The sequence below is a fragment of the Vigna umbellata genome, chromosome 1 (genome assembly GCF_029865625.1).
Source record: "Vigna umbellata cultivar VRB3 chromosome 1, Vumbellata_1.0, whole genome shotgun sequence".
NCBI classification, from domain to species: Eukaryota; Viridiplantae; Streptophyta; class Magnoliopsida; order Fabales; family Fabaceae; genus Vigna; species Vigna umbellata.
In genome coordinates this window covers 15,055,941-15,076,169 of record NC_142165.1, presented here as the reverse complement: position 1 = coordinate 15,076,169, position 20,229 = coordinate 15,055,941, and the positions used below count along the sequence as shown (strand labels likewise).

The 20,229-nt window shown below is 30.8% G+C and overlaps 3 protein-coding genes across 8 annotated transcripts; 2 read left to right on the top strand and 1 right to left on the bottom strand.

Moving 5' to 3' along the window:
* Nucleotides 1-952: 952 nt before the first annotated feature.
* On the bottom strand, nucleotides 953-8,981 carry LOC124820236 (CMP-sialic acid transporter 2-like). The gene is made up of 15 exons (XM_047291897.2): nucleotides 8,757-8,981; nucleotides 8,604-8,658; nucleotides 8,449-8,524; nucleotides 8,265-8,376; nucleotides 8,048-8,127; nucleotides 7,320-7,395; nucleotides 7,096-7,196; nucleotides 6,695-6,766; nucleotides 5,484-5,532; nucleotides 5,347-5,388; nucleotides 4,916-5,037; nucleotides 4,595-4,654; nucleotides 2,805-2,853; nucleotides 1,417-1,511; nucleotides 953-1,152 (listed from the first exon to the last, which is right to left on the bottom strand). Exons 1-15 carry the CDS (start codon nucleotides 8,781-8,783, stop codon nucleotides 1,101-1,103), a joined length of 1,068 nt encoding a protein of 355 aa, XP_047147853.1. The 5' UTR covers nucleotides 8,784-8,981; the 3' UTR covers nucleotides 953-1,100.
* A 3,423-nt stretch (nucleotides 8,982-12,404) lies between these two features.
* On the top strand, nucleotides 12,405-13,332 carry LOC124820227 (uncharacterized). Its single transcript, XM_047291879.2, has one exon. The coding sequence runs from the start codon at nucleotides 12,540-12,542 to the stop codon at nucleotides 12,972-12,974; it is 435 nt and encodes a 144-aa protein (XP_047147835.1). The 5' UTR covers nucleotides 12,405-12,539; the 3' UTR covers nucleotides 12,975-13,332.
* Nucleotides 13,333-15,511: 2,179 nt separating this feature from the next.
* Nucleotides 15,512-18,831, top strand: LOC124820231 (putative anion transporter 5). 6 transcript variants are annotated; one of them, XR_015781685.1, is made up of 3 exons: nucleotides 15,512-15,876; nucleotides 16,942-17,319; nucleotides 17,463-17,603. XR_015781685.1 is itself a non-coding variant. In XM_088097115.1 (3 exons), the coding sequence occupies exon 3, from the start codon at nucleotides 17,408-17,410 to the stop codon at nucleotides 18,695-18,697; it is 1,290 nt and encodes a 429-aa protein (XP_087953241.1). In that variant the 5' UTR covers nucleotides 15,522-15,876; nucleotides 16,942-17,056; nucleotides 17,156-17,407; the 3' UTR covers nucleotides 18,698-18,831. The 6 variants fall into 6 exon arrangements, 4 of the variants coding, with proteins under 4 accessions (XP_087953241.1, XP_087953245.1, XP_087953240.1 ...); XR_007027339.2 differs by having other exon boundaries at nucleotides 17,414-17,554; XM_088097115.1 differs by having other exon boundaries at nucleotides 15,522-15,876; nucleotides 16,942-17,056; nucleotides 17,156-18,831.
* The last annotated feature ends 1,398 nt before the right edge of the window (nucleotides 18,832-20,229 follow it).

Below are 20,229 nucleotides of genomic sequence, written 5' to 3'. Positions count from 1 at the left end.
TAAACAATGCAGCAGCACAAATGAAGAAATAATGGAAAATATGATTCTTTATATTAAGAGAGAGAGAAAAAAAAGGAATGTTAACCAAAACAAAATTTATAAAAATTTGAGAACGATTTCTTTGATATTTTTATTTATTTTATTTAATATTTTTATTTTAATTATTCATTTCATGATAATAGTCAAATATATTTATGAATATTTAATTATTATTTATAATTATATATTTCATTTATTTATTACGTTATACATCAAAATTTCAATTAATAAATTTTATATTATTTATGATTTTAACATTTTTATTTTATTATAATAGAAAATATAATACAGCTATACTAAAAATATAATCATTATAATAAATTAACTTATTACGTTTTTTGGTTTTTATTTTCTTACCTTCACAATTTTATTTTATTTTTACATCTCTCAAATTTTTTAAATGATCATATTATCTTTTGTAAAAGTCACATCATGCAAAATTTTTAGAATAAAATTTTCGAAACACATGAAATGTGTTGAGATTTTTAGAATAAGCTTTTTAAAACGCATATAATATATTATAAAATAAGTTTTTCGAAACATTCTTTATATGAAATGTATTCTAGAATACATGAAATATGTTTCGGAAAGCGGAATGAATTTCTTTTCCACGTTTTCTTTCTTCTTTTCTGCAACATTTTCCCTTTCTTCTTCCTCTACAATAGCACTAGTGATGGAAGTTGTAAGAGTAGCACTGACAATAATAGTTTGGTAAGAAAGAGTGTTGGAGTCTTTATTCCTCATTCCATACTCAATTTTTCTGAAATGCGTAATCCAAAAGCTTTTTATTACACGGAAAGTATTTTTCAGATTATGTTGGTAGTTTAAGAGGTTATTTTCATGATTCCTGAAAGCAATTGCCATGGTTTTTTCCTGTGGAGGATGGGAACATCTCACGCATCAAGAAGTACAATGAAGACAATCGAAACTAAGCCTGGTCACTTCCGCGTTGAGATATTTCATTGTATACACTGTTACAACGAACTAATAGGTTCAACATGAATTCACTTGCTCGAGGCTGAACAACAACGAATAAAAAAATCCAGAGGCGGAAGTCACGGTTATCTTTGCATCTTCCCAACAGAGTGCAGATAAATTGCAACAGAGACAACACTGTAAACATACGTTAACACTCGTATTAAAGTGAAGGAAAAGGGTAGAGAACAATTTATGTGAGACTACAGAATGAAGCATTTCAAAATGTGACGAGTTATCATTAAGTGCCAAAGCCAAAAAAAACACTAAAAAATATTCAAGATTTTAATTTCAGCAGCTGGTACAATATGACGTATTCGTGTAAGTGCAATACTTGGTCATGGAAAGAAAAACACGATAGACATGGCAAGCACACTCATGATATAATATAAAGTAACTTACACTGTGCCCAGGAAGAAAGCAAGGGAGAGCTGGAAGCCAAAAAGGAACACAGAAACAACTGCTGTAAGAAGCATTGCAACTGAAGTAGAATACACCTGTGTCAATGGGAAAGTTAACTATAAACTTGAATTCCACTTCAAAAGTTTGTGCTGGAGAAAATAATAGGCGTTGGAACATTCGAATAAACAATCAGTAGCACACATATAGATCACATTTTATGAAAGCATTATCAATCATCATAATGCAGCTCAAATTCAAAACAGTAGGTACAGAATAAAACCTGTGTGCAATTAACTTTATGAGCTCTAAAATTTCATGCTTTCACATTTGTGCTTTCATTCTTCTTCATATTTTTTTGTTGTTGGCTTCACAGTGATGCAGATTGGGGTTCAGACCTAGATTATAGAAAGTCTACAACAGGTTTTTTGTGTTTATCTTGGCCACAATCTAGTTTCTTGGGGATCACACAGAGAGTTGTCTCCCGTAGCAGCACAGAAGTGGAATATCGTAGCACTGCTGCCACTTTGACTGAAATCTTATGGACTTCTTCCTTACTTCAAGAACTGTGTTTTACCACAACTATTCCAACTATCTACTCTAACAACTTAGGTGCTGTTCTCCTCTCCTCAAATCCTATCACGCATTCTCGAAGCAAGCATTTTAAACTTGATCAACATTTTGTCCGTGTTCAAGTTCAGCAGAAGCAAGTTCGTCTCGTACATCTTCCTGGACGTTTTTGCAAGTAATGGACATATTGACCAAGCCTATCTCTGCCTCTTCCTTCAATAGATTGAAATATAAACTTAAGTTGTTCAAAAATCCCACCTTTGTTTAAAGGGGGATGATAATACATCACAAAAGTAACTGACTCTGTTTTATCAGATACTCTTCTTTTCCTATATATTTATGTTCTCCCTCTTCTATTGTAAGACAGTGTTATAATTCTTTGAATACAGTTTGCATCTATTCCTCTCTCCTTTTCTTCCTTTCTTACACAGTCGTCTGAAGAACATCGCTGAAGTTTTGTTCTTAAAGAATAGTTGGGGTCTGCAGTAAGTAACATTATCATACACTCTAGGCAACAAGGGATACCGCAAGAAGGTGTAATTCTAATCTAACATTCTTGCACAATTTTAGTCATTTCACCATTTTTATATTCAGTATATGTGACCATAAAATCCCGACAAACAAAAAAAAAAAGTTTATCCTACGAACAAACAAATAATAAAAACTTATTCTGGAAGTAGCATGTTTAATCATATGAACAACTCCATTTAAAAAAAAAATAAAAAATCCCATAGCTTAATTAAACTTGTAAATATTTAGAATTCTATTGATGCAATTAAGTGGCAGAAGTATCATAAAATAGTCATAAACCCAAGTCTTACTTTGACAATGTTGTCAGCATACTTCATTACCATTGATACAGCAATTCCACTGCAAAAAGAAACAGCCATGTAAACTCATTACATCAACAAGAAACTGAAAACTTCTGCGTGTATTTACTTGGAAAGAGATATTCACAGTTTTTGTGCAGTTTATGAGGTAAAGAGGTAGAGACAGAAAACGAGAGGACTTGAGCACTAAAAAGAAAATGGCTTAAAAGTGGCAATAGTTGAAAATAGAAATCACCAAAGATAAAGTGGAAATAATGCTTGTTTCATTCAATTGGTCTCAAAATTAGAAGAAAATAACTTCTCTCTTATTCAGTCTCCATTACGTACATATAATACACACACACACACACTGATTAGATGATTTAGGAAATAAGCACAACCTATTCTAAGAAACAAATCCCTGCGTGATTGATATGCTAGTAATAAAATCAAGATACAGTCAGTATAAAGAATTAAACCATCCAAAACTTCCTAAAATATATCTCCACAAAATAAAATCTAAAACTTCCTAAAATATCTCGACACTCTTCATTAAGTTGGTGAATAAGTGTTCACCATTCCCACCTAGGATATAATTCTCTCAAAGTTATCATTGTTTAGCCCCTTGGTGAGTATGTCTACAAGTTGTCTTTGAGTAGACACATATGGAGTACAAATCAAGTCATTGTCGAGCATTTCTTTGATAAAATGTCTGTCCACTTCAATTTGTTTAGTTCTATCATGTTGTATTGGGTTGTGAGCAGTAGTTGACCTCCTATCTATAACTAAACTTGCATAATAACTTCCTCTTTGTCTTGAATTTGAACTTAAATCCTAAACAACCTCAAAAATTAGTATTATGGAGTGAGAAATTGTCCAAGCCTTTAATGTGAGATCTCAACAGACTAAATCCCAAAAACCAGTGGCGGGATAGAAGGGTGACCCAAGTGGTCATTGAGACTTCAAACTTATACAGTATATTATGCTGTTAAATAAACTTATTTTGGTCCCTCCAGCAATCTGCACAGTAAAAGGAAACCAAACTTTTCAATCCTATTCAAACTTTTACAATATATTATGTTGTTAAACAAACTTATTTTGGTCCCTCTAGCAATCTACATAGTAAAAGGAAACCAAACTTTTCAATCCTAATAGTTATTCTGCTTCTTCTTAGACATGCTACCCTTACCTCCACTTGGTTTTCTTCTCTGACAGCTCAATTGTGTCACAGTTCCTGCCATTTTTCTTCACTCTCAAATTGCGATCAGATCTCGATTCCTCTATATTCCTAAGGTATGATTCTTATGCTATTAAATTATAACTTTATCATTTGTTAGTGATTATAGAGTTTCTTTTTTTTAAGTGAATAAAATCCAAAGTAAACACCATAATTACATCCTTTTAAGATTTGAAGAAAGAATACCAAAATAGAAGTAAATTCCAAATGAATAAAATCAAGAAAATGTTATGAATCCACAAACAAATTGTACCAATAGGTTTAAAAACTTTGATGTAATAGGGAAAGTGAGAAACGATGGTAAATTTAACTGGTGATATACTCGCATGGTGTAGTCAATACCTTAAGTACTCGAGCCAGTTATGTATTCCTTTCACTCAAAAAATACAGTTATGTATTAAAGTTACATGTTATGCATATTGAAATTTTTTGTCACAAAAAGTTATGCTTTTGGGCTGGAGGCTCTCATAAGACTAATGGTTCCGTCCCAACCAACAACTAGCTACACAAGAATGGTAACTAGGGAAAAACTTCCGGCCCTCAACAAATTTTATGTCGCCATTACCTGAGTGCATGGTTGAAAATCATGAGAACTGTAATGAATGAATATCCATGGAAGAATCCCCTGAACAAAGACAACGTAAGGCATAAGTATATATTAATCATTTGCAATTTAGGGCTTATAACTACATTGAGAACAAACATATGGTTTTACAATGGTTGGTGCTGACATGATCAAATCATCAAACACCATATATTTCGTGTTACCCATTTGATGACAAGATTTTCTTCATATATGATCACAAGAAAATAGGAGTAAAATAGTGAGCAATGATCAAAACAAACTGATTGTAAAATAAAAATCCGAAAGAAAAGCTTAGATTACTTGTTCATCACCGCATCAAAGTCTTGAACCAACATTGCAACCAAATTGAAGCACATGCCAAAGATATACAACCAGAAGTTCTGAACATTTATGTTCCGTGAAGGACGCTTTTTAATAATAGCCTGCAAAAAAATACGTACAAAAATTGCTAAGCCACAAATTGATTGCGAAGAAATCTTAGTTTAAAAACAGACAGGCAGATCCAAAAAGACTAATGAAATTTAGCTCAAGCATTAATAAATTCAGATGGACTGATTAAATCATTTGAACTTAATCCAAACAGGTATGAATGCTAAACAATTTTTAAGCAGCATATTCCATCAGTCAATAGCGGTCAACAGTACAGAGTATAACTTTCGCTTTACACTGAGTGGACTGTCATTTCGTGAAACCTTTAGGGTATTAATCTAACTGCTCCAAATTGAAATTACCTCAGTGTATACTCCTGCAAAACCACTCAAGAGAGCCATGACCTAAAAGGAAAAAACTCATGATCAGTTTCAAGCCATAAATTCAGCTTATATTTTATATTCCTAATATGAGAGCACCACAAATCTTAACAACTCACGATTGCCATCGCCCAACCTTGAAATGGAGTTTGAAGAACACGATCAGAACTGAAAACACATTACAATTTTTCTTCAAACAAATACAGCATGATTATCAATAAAATGTAAAACTTCTGCATTTTTTTTTGAAGAAGTGTTCAAATTATAGGATTTAAGATAGCAGAAGAGGAGGGAAAAGAAACCCAGACTAAAAGGACACCAACTCACTTGATTTATCATGATATGATACAAAAGACGAAGCACCACTTTAGTTTATAGTAAGAATTAGGCTATGTACTAAAACAACACTAATACACTACAGGAACAAATAATTACTTTGAAAAAATTGTTTAAATCTAACTCAACTCTACAAAACTGGCTTACAAGGTGAGAATTGTCTCTACTTATATGTTGCAATTTTGCATTATTTCTAGTTTATGTGTGACTTTTTTTCCAATAACTACTAATGGGAAGTTAAAATCCTTAAGAATAAAACAATGTTCTTAAACACATAATTAAGGAAAAATTAGGCTTAAAGTTCACTTCTTAAGATAGTATCAGAGTCATCCGAAGTCTATCCTACCGATATTTGTTATTTGTTAGGTATATCATGTCACCCACTATCGCACCAACCATTAATGTATAGTCCTACACTCAAAATGTATATGTCTCGGCATGAGGGTGTGTTGGAGATCCTACCAAGAGATAAGGCAGATTTAAAATATGAGTGAGTGCAAATCTCATCTTACAAGCCAACTTTGTAAGATTGATTTAAGCTTAAAGTCCACTTCTTAATCTATTATAGAAAAAAGACACCCTTCCTGGTGAGACATTCAAACCTCACCTTTTTTTCTGTATTCCACTATGAAATGATAGAAACAAGGAGGATGTATCCCAAAAAGAGAATGCCCCTACGCAACCGTCTTCTTAAAACCAAATGCCTAGAACCATAAACTTCTTGAAAAAATATATAAACCAAAAACCAAGTCCCTACTATTTATGCCTCATATTAATACAAGCAAGGAGCACTAGAGGTAATAGCTCACATCTTTTAGCAGTCACACTTGCTAAATTACTAACCTATTATTTATGATTCATTTGTTCGTTACATCATAACTTGTAAATAAAAACTTGACGACAATGTGTATTACTAGAGAACACATATACTACATTTATGGGAACATACAAATACCCAAGTGAAGGCCACATGTCAGGCTTGAATTATTCTTACTTTGAATTCAACTGAGCAGTAGTGCACCCAGCAGTGAGTAGAACAAAAGCAGCCCACTGAATTTCACTTAACCTGAAATGTTACAAGACAACGCCAAAAAGATTTAGGAAACCTGAATTTCGGTGATGTAATCAATTCAACTAGATAACATTTATAAGTCATTAGGCTTAAAATAATAAAATATCCAAATAAAGATTGATAGTAGTGTGTTTGTAGAACATTTCATAACACATTGAGCCATAAGTTTTTCCTGCTCATTTTTTTCCAGACAAAAGTTTGGCATATAGAGGATATGACTTGCATTGATCCTTCACAACAAATTCTCATGATGAAAGGAGAAATGACAGCAATTTTCTTTTTTTCTTTGTGTGCATTTTAAGAACAGAAAACGAAAGACTTACCTCTTCTTAAGTATAATTCTGTATAGGACACCTGTACTGATAATATTTAAGTTCTTTAATATTTGATAGCCTGGAGCATCTACATATGCAAAGATGTAATACTGCCAAAAAATTGAAAAGAAAGTACATCCACATTTCAGAAGGGATTAACGTATCAGTTGCAATAACAAAGTTGTAGAACATTCTCATGGCCACCATAACAAACATAACCATCCGTCACCGACCTGAAGCAAATTTTTGACAAGATAAAGTACGGCTGGTATAGGATACACTATAACTTCATCGAGGGTCGTAGTCAACCTAGGTCCAAGGAAAAATACACATCAAGTTATTTAAATTCATTTTATACAAAACACCAAGGGGAAAAGATAATGCTTTGGTGAAAAGATGAAGCTGCAAATGCCTAAACACTTCTACAAAAAACACTGCCCACACACTCCCCCACAACATTAAGTAAAACAATATAAAAGAAGTTCAAAATTAAAGTATCAAAAAATAGTGATGGAGTAGTCATGGGAATACAGCTCGAATTCCCATTAACACAGTTTTGGCTTCAAAATTGACCTTTGAGATCATATAGTATAGCCATATGTTTCAATTACCTAATGCAATTGTGCTTAATTTATATGGTGAAGTATTAAACTGTCAATCAGATTCAAAAGGAATACACAGCTACTTTTTTCTTCCTATGAATTAGACATCCGGGTTATTTCTTCAGGAAATAAAGAAGTCCGAAAGTTTACACATGCAATTAACAGTCAAATTAATCCAGTTCAAAAAGTGTCCAATAGAATGGATTAAAAATCTTCACCAACATAAATTAAGAGACAATGCTCTGTTAACTGTTTATATACTCCCTGACTTGCTCCTCATTATTGCATAATAGTTTGGGCATAGTAGTACGTAAGAACTAAACAAAAAATAAAAAATAAAACTTGTGATCAAAGAACACCTATTGTCCTCATTGACACCATCTTTTTTCCATATTCTTCCCAGGGCCACCAGGGATATAGCACATTTTAAAGTCTCAACCTATAACCAAAAGAGTAATCAAATAAATTAAAAAGTTCCAAATATTATCACTGTAAGAAAGATAATAAAAGTAGAAACAAGTAAAAGAGAATTAAGAGAATGAGCCTTTGGGATATGAGGATGTTGTATCTCCTCACCATAAAGTTAGCAGTAGTGACACTGTACTCATACTTTCCAGCTCTCTTGGACCAAACTATTAGAATGGCTTGTGAACTAGTAAGAATAGTCAGTGCAAGTGTAACAACGGACCTATATCAAAAGGGGTAATGATTAATTAAGAACTCAAACAAGTATTCACTTATTATATGTCAATTGTCATACTTGCGCTTCCACTTTGCCTTGGTCCTGTGGATGTCAATCCTGGTTTCTCCCCCGGAACTCAAACTGCTATCTGGCACTGGAGGTGGAGAAAAGGTGTTTATACGGAAAGTGAAAACCAGAAATGGATTCTACATCAGAGGAGCGACATTAGGTACCTGAAAGCAAAAATGATTTTTCAACGTCTTCAAGGGCCCCGTCCCTAACTTCATCCTACAGCAACGCACCAAATCAAAATCACCATTAATTAAGACCAATCGGTTGACGGAAGAAATATGCTAACTAACTCTTCACCAAAGCAATCACCTCACCTCGTCTTTGATTTTCCTGTACTCCATTTTTTTGCCTATATCACAGAGATCTGCGCTTCACTCTCATGTGCACTGGAAAAACAGAGTTCAAATTCTAAACTCTTACTTTCCGAATCCTGGATGCAACCCAATGCCAGCCAAGCCAACAGATCTCGTCTCCACTGCTCGCTGAGGCTTAATTGCCACACGAAAATTTCTAATCCAATAAGTCTATTGAATTTGGAACATGACCTTATTACATGGAAGAAATTTATGTCAATTTTTAAAAACTTTATGAATATACAAGCGGAGTCCTAAATACAAGTATAATTAAGGAGATAATTATTATGGTAAATTAATTAAAAAATATTTTATTTTTTATGTTTATAATATTCTAATTATATTGTAAAAAGACTCGTATATTTTATTAAAATAAAAAAACTATAATTATAATCAAATATGTATAATAAAAATAGCTATAAAATATTTTAGCTTTTATTTAAAAATGATAATTATAATATATAAATAAAAGCACTTTAAACTTTTGTGTAATATAAATATATAAACAGTAAAATAAAAAAAAATAATGCCAAAAAAATACATAATTCAGTTTCCTTGATAATTATTATAGATAATGATTTATTAAAGATTTTCTTAAAATGTCTTTATGATCGAGAATTTGTAATTTATAATATTAGAGATATGAAATTATTAGATAGAATTTAAAGAGAGTTTTATACATTTACGATAATTATATATATATATATATATATATATATATAAAGATTAATTTCTTAATTTTAATATAGTATTTTCAAAAAGTCCAAGATTTTTTTTAAGTGTGATGACTTTTATTTTTAAGAAAAAAAAAATATTTTTAAAATAATTTTAAAGAAGTACATGAAAGTAAATTCAAAGGACATTTTGTTAATGTCAAAAATTTAGACACTTGAAGAAAATTTTATTGGTGTAATGTAACAAATTATGTTTTAAAGTTCTGTAAAAAAAAATGTCTATTATTTAAAAAATGTTGACTTTAAGAAAAAATGTCTATTATTTAAAAATCTCAACTTCCAGTTTTGTATATTTCTTACCAAAGTAAAGACTAAAACTCCATGATTCGCTAAACATTTGATATAACTTACCAAGAATAACAATACCTATAGATATTTGTTAGTAATTGCAGGTAAGAATAAAGATAATATATAATAGGTATTTTAATACTTATTTATAAACAGAAAAAGTATAAATATTATATTATTCGTACTAGTTTGTTTGTATATTAAAATTAAATTTTAATTTATATTTTTATTAAATTAAATTTAATTAAAATTAAAATTTAATTAATATTTTATTAGTTTAAATTTAATTAAAATTCAATTTTAATATATATATATATATATATTTATATTTTATTTAGAAAAATTATAAAATGTATTTTTTAAAATGTTTATAACTATTCGTAAATATTAGTAGATTTTTTAAAATCCAACAATATGTTTTAAACCTAAGGGATAAGGGTTTTGTGAAATCTTCTAATATGTTAATCGGTAAAAGGATTGGAGTTGGTTGGATGTATTTACTAAAATAAGCTAATCCTTTTTTTAAAGCTAATGCAACGGTAGTATTTATATCATTTGTGGGTGCAGCTAACTCCCCATGAGGTAATTGGATGATTTTCCAAGGTAAAAGAGCCCCTGACCAATTAGAAACAAAAATAAATAGAAACAAAGTTCCAATAAAAGGAACCCACGGACCATATTCTTCTCCAATCTGAGTTTTGCTCACGTCTCGAATGAATTCAAGAACATATTCAAATAAATTCTGACCGAAAGTGGGAATGGTTTGCAGATTTCAATAGAAATAACAGATAATTTTTTTTTGTTATTGATAAGTAATTGGTAAATTATTCATGTTCGACACGATTAATTATCATCCATATCTATTACACAAATCAACACATATCTCTGAACCAAATCTTTGTAGGAAAATATTCTTCATAAGTTACCATTCTTACTTCTCCACTTCCTTCATTCATCACCATCAAACCTTCATCTTATTTATTTTTTCTTTTACTAGGTTGATACATAAATCCAAGATATGAGAATCTCTTAATAATTCAAAATATCTTATCCTAATCTATTATTTCTTTTTATAACCCATCCTTATGTTTACCTCCAAAAACTAATAAAGAAAATCATCATATTTGTGAGCAACTCCATCTTGAATAATTAATTATCTTATCGTATATTGTCCAAACAAAAAAATAATTGTAAACACACAATTTTTTTACATAATGATGAGTTTTTAGAAGATAGTTACTATAAAGATAAATAATACTAATGAAACCTCAACCTGATCAACATAAAATATTGACACAAGTTTCAACCAAAAGCCTTAAAACAATAGGGTCATCATCTTTATATGGTATTCAACTCTCGTGTTTATCTTTAATACAAAGTTAGGACTCATACTATAATTTATATTTTTCTTCCATTGAGAAGTGAGTTTCTTTCATATTAGTGCATCTCTTCGATATTTCTAATTCTCAAGTATACATTTTTTATCATGATCCCTGTTAATAAAATACGCTTACTTGAATTCTCCATAAAAAAAACTTTCAATACATAAATCAAATTAATGAATTAATCACAAAAAATAACCAATTTTTCATACCACTATTAATAATCAGGAAAATAATCTCTTAATATAATAGAAATTTAACTACTTCCACACTTCAAAACCTAGTTCCATAAATACTCAATGAAAATTTTATTATTCATCATACAATTTATTTTATAAAAGGTGAAAATTCATATAATTTTTGTTAAGTATTTATAGATATAGGCACCACTTCTTATACTTAATATTATTTTCATTGCGTGATTTCCAATATACAAGTGTTCCGTTATCTAAATGATTGAAATATAATAAAAAGAATATGTTCAATCCAAGCGATTCATTAAATAAAAATCATCAATATTTGAATTAAAATATGCGTGTCAGATTACTAAAAATACAACGAGGATGAATGTCGGTTATCAAAAATACAGAAAGGATTATATCTAGTCTATTTAAAAATGATAGTAGGAGACGTAAGTGTATTCTAATTAAGGGAAACAAGTATTTTTTTTAAAACTAAAGGAGGGTGTGTAATTTAACTCAGGAATTGAGAACTCTATAACTATTAAATTAACTTATATACTAAGGTAACCAAATTTAAAATACTTTTTAAAAAATATATAAGAAAAATATATACAACATATTAGTAGTGAGATAACTTTTAACTAATTTAATTAAATAAATTTGTTGAATACAAAAATAAAGGTAGGTATTAATGTAACATTTAATGTTATTATTATAGAATTTAAATAACTAACCATTTTTTCTAGCATATTTATATATTTAAAATATGTGTTTGTGTTAAATAATTTTATTTATATATAGACATAGGTATGAAATTTATCCTAAAAAGAGTATGAAATATGTAATATATTTAAAAATATCATTTAAGCTAAATCAAATGTAGATAATAACAAGATGAAAGATTTTTACCACCCTGGTCCGATCTGGATCCAGTGAGTGAGTATTGACTTGAAAATAAAAACACCACATAAGAAGAGACAACTGGAAAGTGAAGAAAGAAAGAAGAGAAGAAGTAAAATAGCAACACATGACCCAATGCTCGCGACCCCACCAAAGGAATAAAACAGGCTGTGGTAGAGCTGTGTGGTGCGAAGGTTCCATTTTACCTCTCTACCTTCTGATTGTGTTTTCCTTCGTAACCAAACAGTGCTTCAAAGCATGGGTGTGGGTGAGAACCGGAGTTTCTTCGGCACTGGAAAGCCATCGCTTCCGGTGTCGCGTTCCGACTCTAACTCTAACCTAAATGAAGGAGGCCTTCGCCGCCGTCTTTCCTCTCTGTCTCTCAAGATCCAAGGCTCCACAGCCGGCGGCGGAGGCGCATCGTATTGGTCGTTTCCCAGATCCAAGTCTCTCTCATCGATGAGTGACTATGCCGGCACCTCTATCAGGAAATGGTGGGACCGGAGCTGGGCTTGGATCCTCTCCAGGAAGCCAATCTTTGTGGCGGATCTCGAAATGAACCATCAGGAAACGAAGCTCCTCGGCTCCCACAACAGAGGCACTTTGAGACATGTTATCTATAAGATGCGCTCTGAGATCCGAAGAATTATCCCTTCTTCTGATCACGCCACACTTCCTCAAACCTCCTCTTGAATTCCAGCTCGTAATGCTTCATGTGCACCTACGTCTTTCAAATTGCAGATCTATTGCTATCTATTCCTTTGTTCATTCTTGTGTACAATTTTTAGTGTTCATGTTTCTTCAATATTGTTTCTCCCAATGGACCATCTCATACTAAGCCTGTAGTGTACGCAAATCACGTGCATGTATAATTGCTATATATCCATTCAATATTCTATCTATGTTGTGGCTTGGCTTCCTATGCTATATATCCATTCAATTACGTGTACAATGGAGTATTTTATTTTTAGCTGCAATTGCTCACTGCAAGCTCTTGAATTGTAAAACTCATTTTAGTGAGAATTTCAAAGAATGCATAATGATTGGTGAATCCCTTGTTTTACATGTCCTAAGATGGAAGTTTCTTCTCCCATGTTGCTGTTTCCTTTCATTTTTTCTGCCATTTGAATCTAACTCATCTCTGTCGGTGTGATGCGGTTGCCGTGTCATGTGGCGGTTATGACTCAACGACACGGTTCCACCACAACACCAACCAACCAAAAATCACATATATTCATACGAATTTGTGTCGGTGCACTATTTATTTTCCTTTTTTTTTTCACTTTTTTTCTCTTACAAGAAATTCTTAAAAAGTTGTAAAAAAATTGTTAAAAAAATTTTTACATAAAAAAAATATAGCTAAGTGCATGCTTCCGAGCTGTAGTAAGGATGAGAATGATGGAAGGAAAATAATAAAGAAAATAAATATAATATAGGTAACTGAATTATTATATTGTTTAACAGTAACCATAGAGACACATGGTAGGTAGGAAATGCTTGACTTTTTATATAAATTTCTTTAGGAAGTGAAGATAAAAAGAAAATATTTTTGTTTTAAATATACTTTCTTTTTTAAATAAAAAAGATAAGGAAATATATTATAAATGTTAATATATTTTACTTTTAGTATAATAAAATAAATTATAATTTTATTTCAATAAATTTAATTTAGTTAGTTTTATTTATTAAAATTTTGCAGTTTATATAATTAATATATGTTTAATCTTTAACAAGTATGATTGTGTGTATATTAGAGAAAAAATAATTTTAATATGCAACTAATTTTTTTAAGATCCTTTCACTTTAGTTTTGTTTTTGTAAATTTATAGAACTTTTTACTTTTTTTATTTTATAAATTTATAATTCTTAATATTTTATTTATGTATTGTTTGGTATATTTAAATGAGTTTTTTACCTTTTATTTTTATTTTTTGTTTTATAAATTTAAAATTCTTACTTGTTATTTTAAAGCTAATTCTACATTCATGTTAGTTTTTTCTTTAACTCACATATTACACTTATTACATACTAAACACATGCTTAATTATATTAACTATTAATAAAATTTGATTAAAACTAACAAAACGAAATCAAAGTTATTACAGTTTTTTTTTTATTATATGAAATAAAGTATACTCAAAATTTATATTGAGCGGATTATTTATCCTAATCTTAAATATTAATAAGTACCAAATTATAGATTTTACTTTTCAACACATAAAAATTTTTCATGTGAATTTGTTTTAATAGATTGCTTATATTATTTAAAATATAAGCTTTCCTAAATTTGTATAACATATTTAATATAGAGATCTGTTCAACCAGATAAAACCTCAAAAATAATGAAATATATAAAAATGATCTGGTAAAAGATATCTTAATCTAAAACACATTATTGAATAATATACCAAATCTTATAAGACAAATTGATTCTACCAAAAAAAACATGAATAGTTATTATATCAAGAAAAGATTAACTCTCTCTCTTATCTCTCTCTATATAATGGTAACTAAAATATTAAAAACTAATTTACTACTCTAACATTTTTTTTTGAAAAAATAGAATCATAATATTAATTTTACAAAACTTAAACTATTTTCAGATTTCAGAAAAAGTAACTATATAAAGAAAATTTACATTCAAATTGTAGAAAACTACGTGTAATTTTATTTAAAGGTCATTTAAAATAGTTTATATTATATCATATAATTATTTAATTTATTATTTAAGTGCACCAAACACTGTCTAGGATTATCTTATAACAAAGATTTTTATTTTGGAAAAAATAATTTTAAAAGATTTAACTGTTTGGAATTTTGGAAAAAGTAAAATGAATTTTTAATATTTTTGGAAGTTTTTCAAGTAACTTCTTCAAATGTAATGTTTCTTTTTTAAATAAAACAATGTATTTATAGATGCAGTAAAATAATATATATTAGCAGTTGAAAAAATTATTTTTACGATAAATAGTCTTTTGTTTTAATCTATGGTTATCAATTATTGAATGAAAATACATCATACTTTAATCTCCTAAACAAATTTCTATAAATAATTATTCCTTAATTTCTGAGCATACATCCTCGTCTTAGAAAAACAGACATTTTTTATGTACATATTAAAACCTTTATTCTATAACACTTTTTTTAATGTTTTCTTAAAACCTTTAATTTAATATTTTTTTTGTGGACCCGCTAAACCAATCATTTATTATTCTTTAACACTAGTTTTCTCATACAATATGAAACCCTAAAATTAATTTTGCCACCACTTTCTCCCTTTCTTATACAGTCCGAAGTCCTAATATTTGTTCCCATCCTTCTCCGTCTTTTTCCCCCATTTCTGGAATAAACTGAGTGGAATTTGTGATTACTGTCTGATTACTGTCTCAAACCTCAGGAAAACTCCCAAACCCGTGTTGCATTGGCGAGAGCCTTAACAGGTCTCAAATTCAGTCGTTCGAAATAAAGTTCGTCGTGAAACACGAATCTTCAACTGGAAATTTGAGAAGCTCAAACCCGCTGCTGAGGAGGTCGAGCACGTGGTGGCGCTGATGCTTCTCCCGTGAAGGTCAAAGACAGTGTGATTGTCCTAAAGGTGAGATTTTTAAAATGGTACATTATAAAATTGTAAGACAATTGTTTATTTTGATGCATTTTTGTGTTTGGAATTGGTTATTGGTTTGGGTTCTGAGATTTTCAGTGATATGATTTGGTTTTCCAGTGGTAGTTGTAATTGCACCTTCATTTGGTGTTTATTGGTTTAGGTTCTTCCTGTATATATGTGATTACGTGAGTTTATAGGGTATAAAAATAGGGTTATGGATACTGATGTGATGGATTTGTTTAGAAATAAAACAATGAAGAATTATAGAATACATTGAAATATTTGGGAGAAGAGTTTTGGATGAAGACGAAGAGTGAAAGAGATCTAGAGATATGGAGTGAAATGGGGTCCGTTGCTTGTATAAGTGATTTGTTTGGTGATTACTCTGTGATTTGTGTAATGAGTAATTGTAGAATTGCTGACATTACTAGTAAATAATGAAGACAACATCACACTAAAATAACTTCAACGAGAGCTTTGTTATCTTTTAATATATTTTTTTTTATGTTTATTGAGTTTTTAACTAATTGAAGTTGCAATATGCTAGAGTTGCTCATGCCTGATCAATTTGTTAGTCTTGGAGCCAAGCATCAGTAATTTGCATATAAATGTTACCAAGAGAATTTACTTTACTTTTGAGTGAAATGAAAAGAACAGTCTTTTGATAGCATGATAACATGATCTGTCTTAGTTGCCATACTTCGTGAAAGAGATATGGTGTAATCATTTTAATTATTGAGAAAGCTTTTAGCATGATATAATATGAGCCATATTATGAAACTCTAATTTTTGGGTGCCGATTTATGATTTACTAAAAAGGAATCACGTGGTTTGTCTTCTATGCAGCTTTAAGTATCCTTGCTTATATGCCTTTTAGCTTTAAAGTTATCATATTCTTTGTTATTTCTCTCTTAAAATGCTTGAAGGGTATGTTGTTAGCCTTTATGTCAACATACTCTGTTTTGTGGAAATAAAATTTGGAATGAAATGTTTCTTCTCCCTTTGTTTACCTTTGTATCAAACAATAGCCACCTGACCGTCTTACCTTGTGTCTAGGCTTAGCCCCAAGTTTCAATATTTTGCAAGTGGTTCTTACTTCAATTAAGGATTGAAGTTTAAATGGGAAAGCAAGTCACCCGCAACATTAATGTCTCAATCCGGGGATTATTTTGCAAGTGGTTCTTACTTCAATTACCTTGTTCCCATCCTTCTCCGTCTTTTTCCCCATTTCTGGAATAAACTGAGTGGAATTTGTTGTCTCAAACCTCAGGAAAACTCCCAAACCCGTGTTGCATTGGCGAGAGCCTTAAATTCAGTAGTTCGAAATAAAGTTCGTGCGTGAAACACGAATCTTCAACTGGAAATTTGAGAAGCTCAAAAGGATTGCAGCGTCCATGGCATATTTTAAAAGCCGTTAGATTAAGCAAGAGCTTGGTAATCATTCTTCTTGCTCTTCTTCCCTCAGATTTCGTCATTTTTTTTTATCTTGAATCAATTGTATTTTGACTTACACCCATTGGCAATGAAGCTCCCTGTGCGGTACTTGATTGTTATTTTGACCTTCATCTGCACCTCAGTTTGCTACATCGAACGAGTAGGGTTTTCCATCGCTTACACCGTTGCTGCTGATGGTGCTGGGGTGAATCAATCGAGCAAAGGTACTATACTATCCACCTTCTATTACGGATACGCCTGTTCTCAAGTTCCCGGAGGATGGGCTGCTCAGAGAATCGGGGGGAGGAGGGTCCTGCTTCTTTCGTTTCTTTTGTGGTCATTGACTTGTGCACTTCTTCCTCTCGATCCCAATCGTGTTATTCTTTTAGTCGTTGCTCGTTTGCTCGTTGGTGTAGCACAGGGTTTCATTTTCCCTTCCATTCACACAGTTCTAGCACAGTGGGTTCCCCCTCACGAGAGATCTAGATCCGTCTCTCTCACCACTTCTGGGATGTATCTGGGTGCAGCTCTAGGAATGCTTCTTCTTCCTACTCTGGTCAAGTTCAGAGGCCCTCAATCTGTGTTCCTTGCGGAGGCGGCATTGGGTGCTTCATGGTCTTTACTTTGGTTCAAATATGCCATTGATCCCAAATCCACTGCTTCTGGTGTTGGGGAATTAGTCTTACCCATCAATAAAAAAATGGACTCTCACAACAAAAAGGTACTTTCAGCCAAAATCCCCTGGGTCAAAATTTTAACCAGCTTCCCTGTTTGGGCGATCGTTGTCAATAACTTCACCTTTCACTATGCTTTATATGTGCTCATGAACTGGCTCCCAACCTACTTTGAATTGGGCCTTAAGCTTAGCCTGCAAGACATGGGTTCCTCTAAAATGTTGCCCTATCTCAACATGTTCCTGTTCTCCAACATTGGTGGTGTTGTTGCCGACTACTTGATCACCAGGAGAATATTATCTGTCACCAAAACCAGGAAATTCTTGAACACCGTAGGGTTCTTGGTTGCTTCTCTTGCCTTGGTGGTGATTCCCAGTTTCAGAACTTCTGGTGGTGCTGTCTTCTGTTCTTCTGTGGCTCTTGGTTTCTTGGCACTTGGCAGAGCTGGATTTGCAGTGAACCACATGGATGTTGCTCCGAGATACGCTGGAATAGTGATGGGTGTTTCTAATACTGCGGGTACTTTGGCTGGCATTGTGGGCGTTGACCTAACTGGGAAGCTTCTTGAAGCTGCTAAGGCTGCTAATTCTGATCTTTCAAGTCCAGAAAGCTGGAGAACAGTGTTTTTCATTCCTGGATTTTTATGCATTTTTAGTTCTTTTGTATTTCTACTATTTTCAACAGGGGAGAGAATTTTTGATTGAAGTAGCCTTGTCAATTTCATGGCTTAAGAGGTGTTGTTATTCTGGGGATTTAATTTTTATTACATCTCCATGTTATATCATTCTTGGATAGAAGAGGTCATGATGTTATAACTGGATATGATTTTTTTCTGTTATTATTAGTTCTTCAGCTTGTACAATTCCTGGCAAGTAAAGAACAAGGTTTCAAAGTGTCATAGCAAATTTTAAATACTTGTTACAATCCTTAGAATTAATATAAAATAATAATTGTAAATGTTATATTTAATTGTAAAAATGTTTTAAAAATAAAAATTAATTTTTATAGATTATATTTATATTTTAATTTGAATTTGACTATTTAAGAAAATGTTTTTTATTTGATATTAATTATTTTTGTAATTATGTCTTTTATATTCTAGGTTATTATAAATTTAAAAGAAATAACATTCAGGTTATTAAAAATTTAAATTTAAAATTTAAATTAAAATTAAAATTAAAATTAATTTTAATATATGTAAAAAACTAATTACACACTTTAAAATTATCTTAAATAGTTAAATCAAAGGAAATATGGTAGTTTATATAAAAATTGTTACTGAATAACAAACTGTTAGATTTACCTAAATGACATTAAATTATGTAATATGAAAAAAAAAATAATGAACGAAAGTTATTTTTTAACTATGTATAATGTAAAAATAAAACAATTTTAAACGTTATATAAAATATTTTGTCAAGAGACAAAACAGTGTTTCCTTCTTCACATTATATAAAATACTTATGTTTGTTGTAAAGTTGGGCAGGGGGAGTAATTGTGCTTCATGTCTTTATCAGGGATAGAAAATATTTTTCATCATAATTACTTTCAAATCTCGTTGCATTCCAGAGATGAAAAAAGCACCTAAATCAGCGCTAATCATTCATTGCAAATCCCTTTATGTAAACATAAATAATCTTCTAAATCTATCTCCTAAAATATCTCTTAACATTCTTTTTTCTTAAAATCAGCTAATCATTCATTGCAAATCCCTTTATGTAAACATAGATAATCTTCTAAATCTATCTCCTAAAATATCTCTTAACATTCTTTTTTCTTAAAATCAACAAAGCCTTAGTATTCTTTGAAATTTCTCCAATGACCATAATGAGAAATGACATTGTTAATGCAATTATTTCTGTTCAAAAGAAGTTTTAAGCCCACAGCGCAATCCATCTTTTCCACGCAAATGATCACATCTATCTTTGGTGTTGCTAAAATTGTGAAATTCCACTAAATGCTATTTAGTGAAATATTTTACATCGTAATTAAATTAAATTCCAAAAAAAATTATCCACCTTTTCTACCTGTTTCTACTGAAAAGTTGGATCAAACTCATTTATTCTGATTGTGATTTTATTTCTACTTTCACATTAGTTCATGAGAATGCGAAAGGGACTACAATATGCAACTAAAATTCAAAAACTAATGCAAACGACTCTTTTAAAAGATAATTCCCTATTTTTCTTTTAGAAAAAAAAAAATCTCATAGACTTTATAATAATTCTACTTAAAC

Bases quoted from the DNA above. Each gene is read 5' to 3' on its own strand.
- LOC124820236 (XM_047291897.2), bottom strand. From the start codon at position 8,783: ATGGAGTACAGGAAAATCAAAGACGAG. The intron at 6,767-7,095 runs GTAAGTCTTTCG...GTAACATTTCAG, and splicing joins AGAATTATACTTAAGAAGAG to GTTAAGTGAAATTCAGTGGG. The intron at 1,512-2,804 runs GTAAGACTTGGG...CCATTGACACAG, and splicing joins ATGCTGACAACATTGTCAAA to GTGTATTCTACTTCAGTTGC.
- LOC124820227 (XM_047291879.2), top strand. From the start codon at position 12,540: ATGGGTGTGGGTGAGAACCGGAGTTTCTTCGGCACTGGAAAGCCATCG.
- LOC124820231 (XM_088097121.1), top strand. From the start codon at position 17,408: ATGAAGCTCCCTGTGCGGTACTTGATTGTTATTTTGACCTTCATCTGC.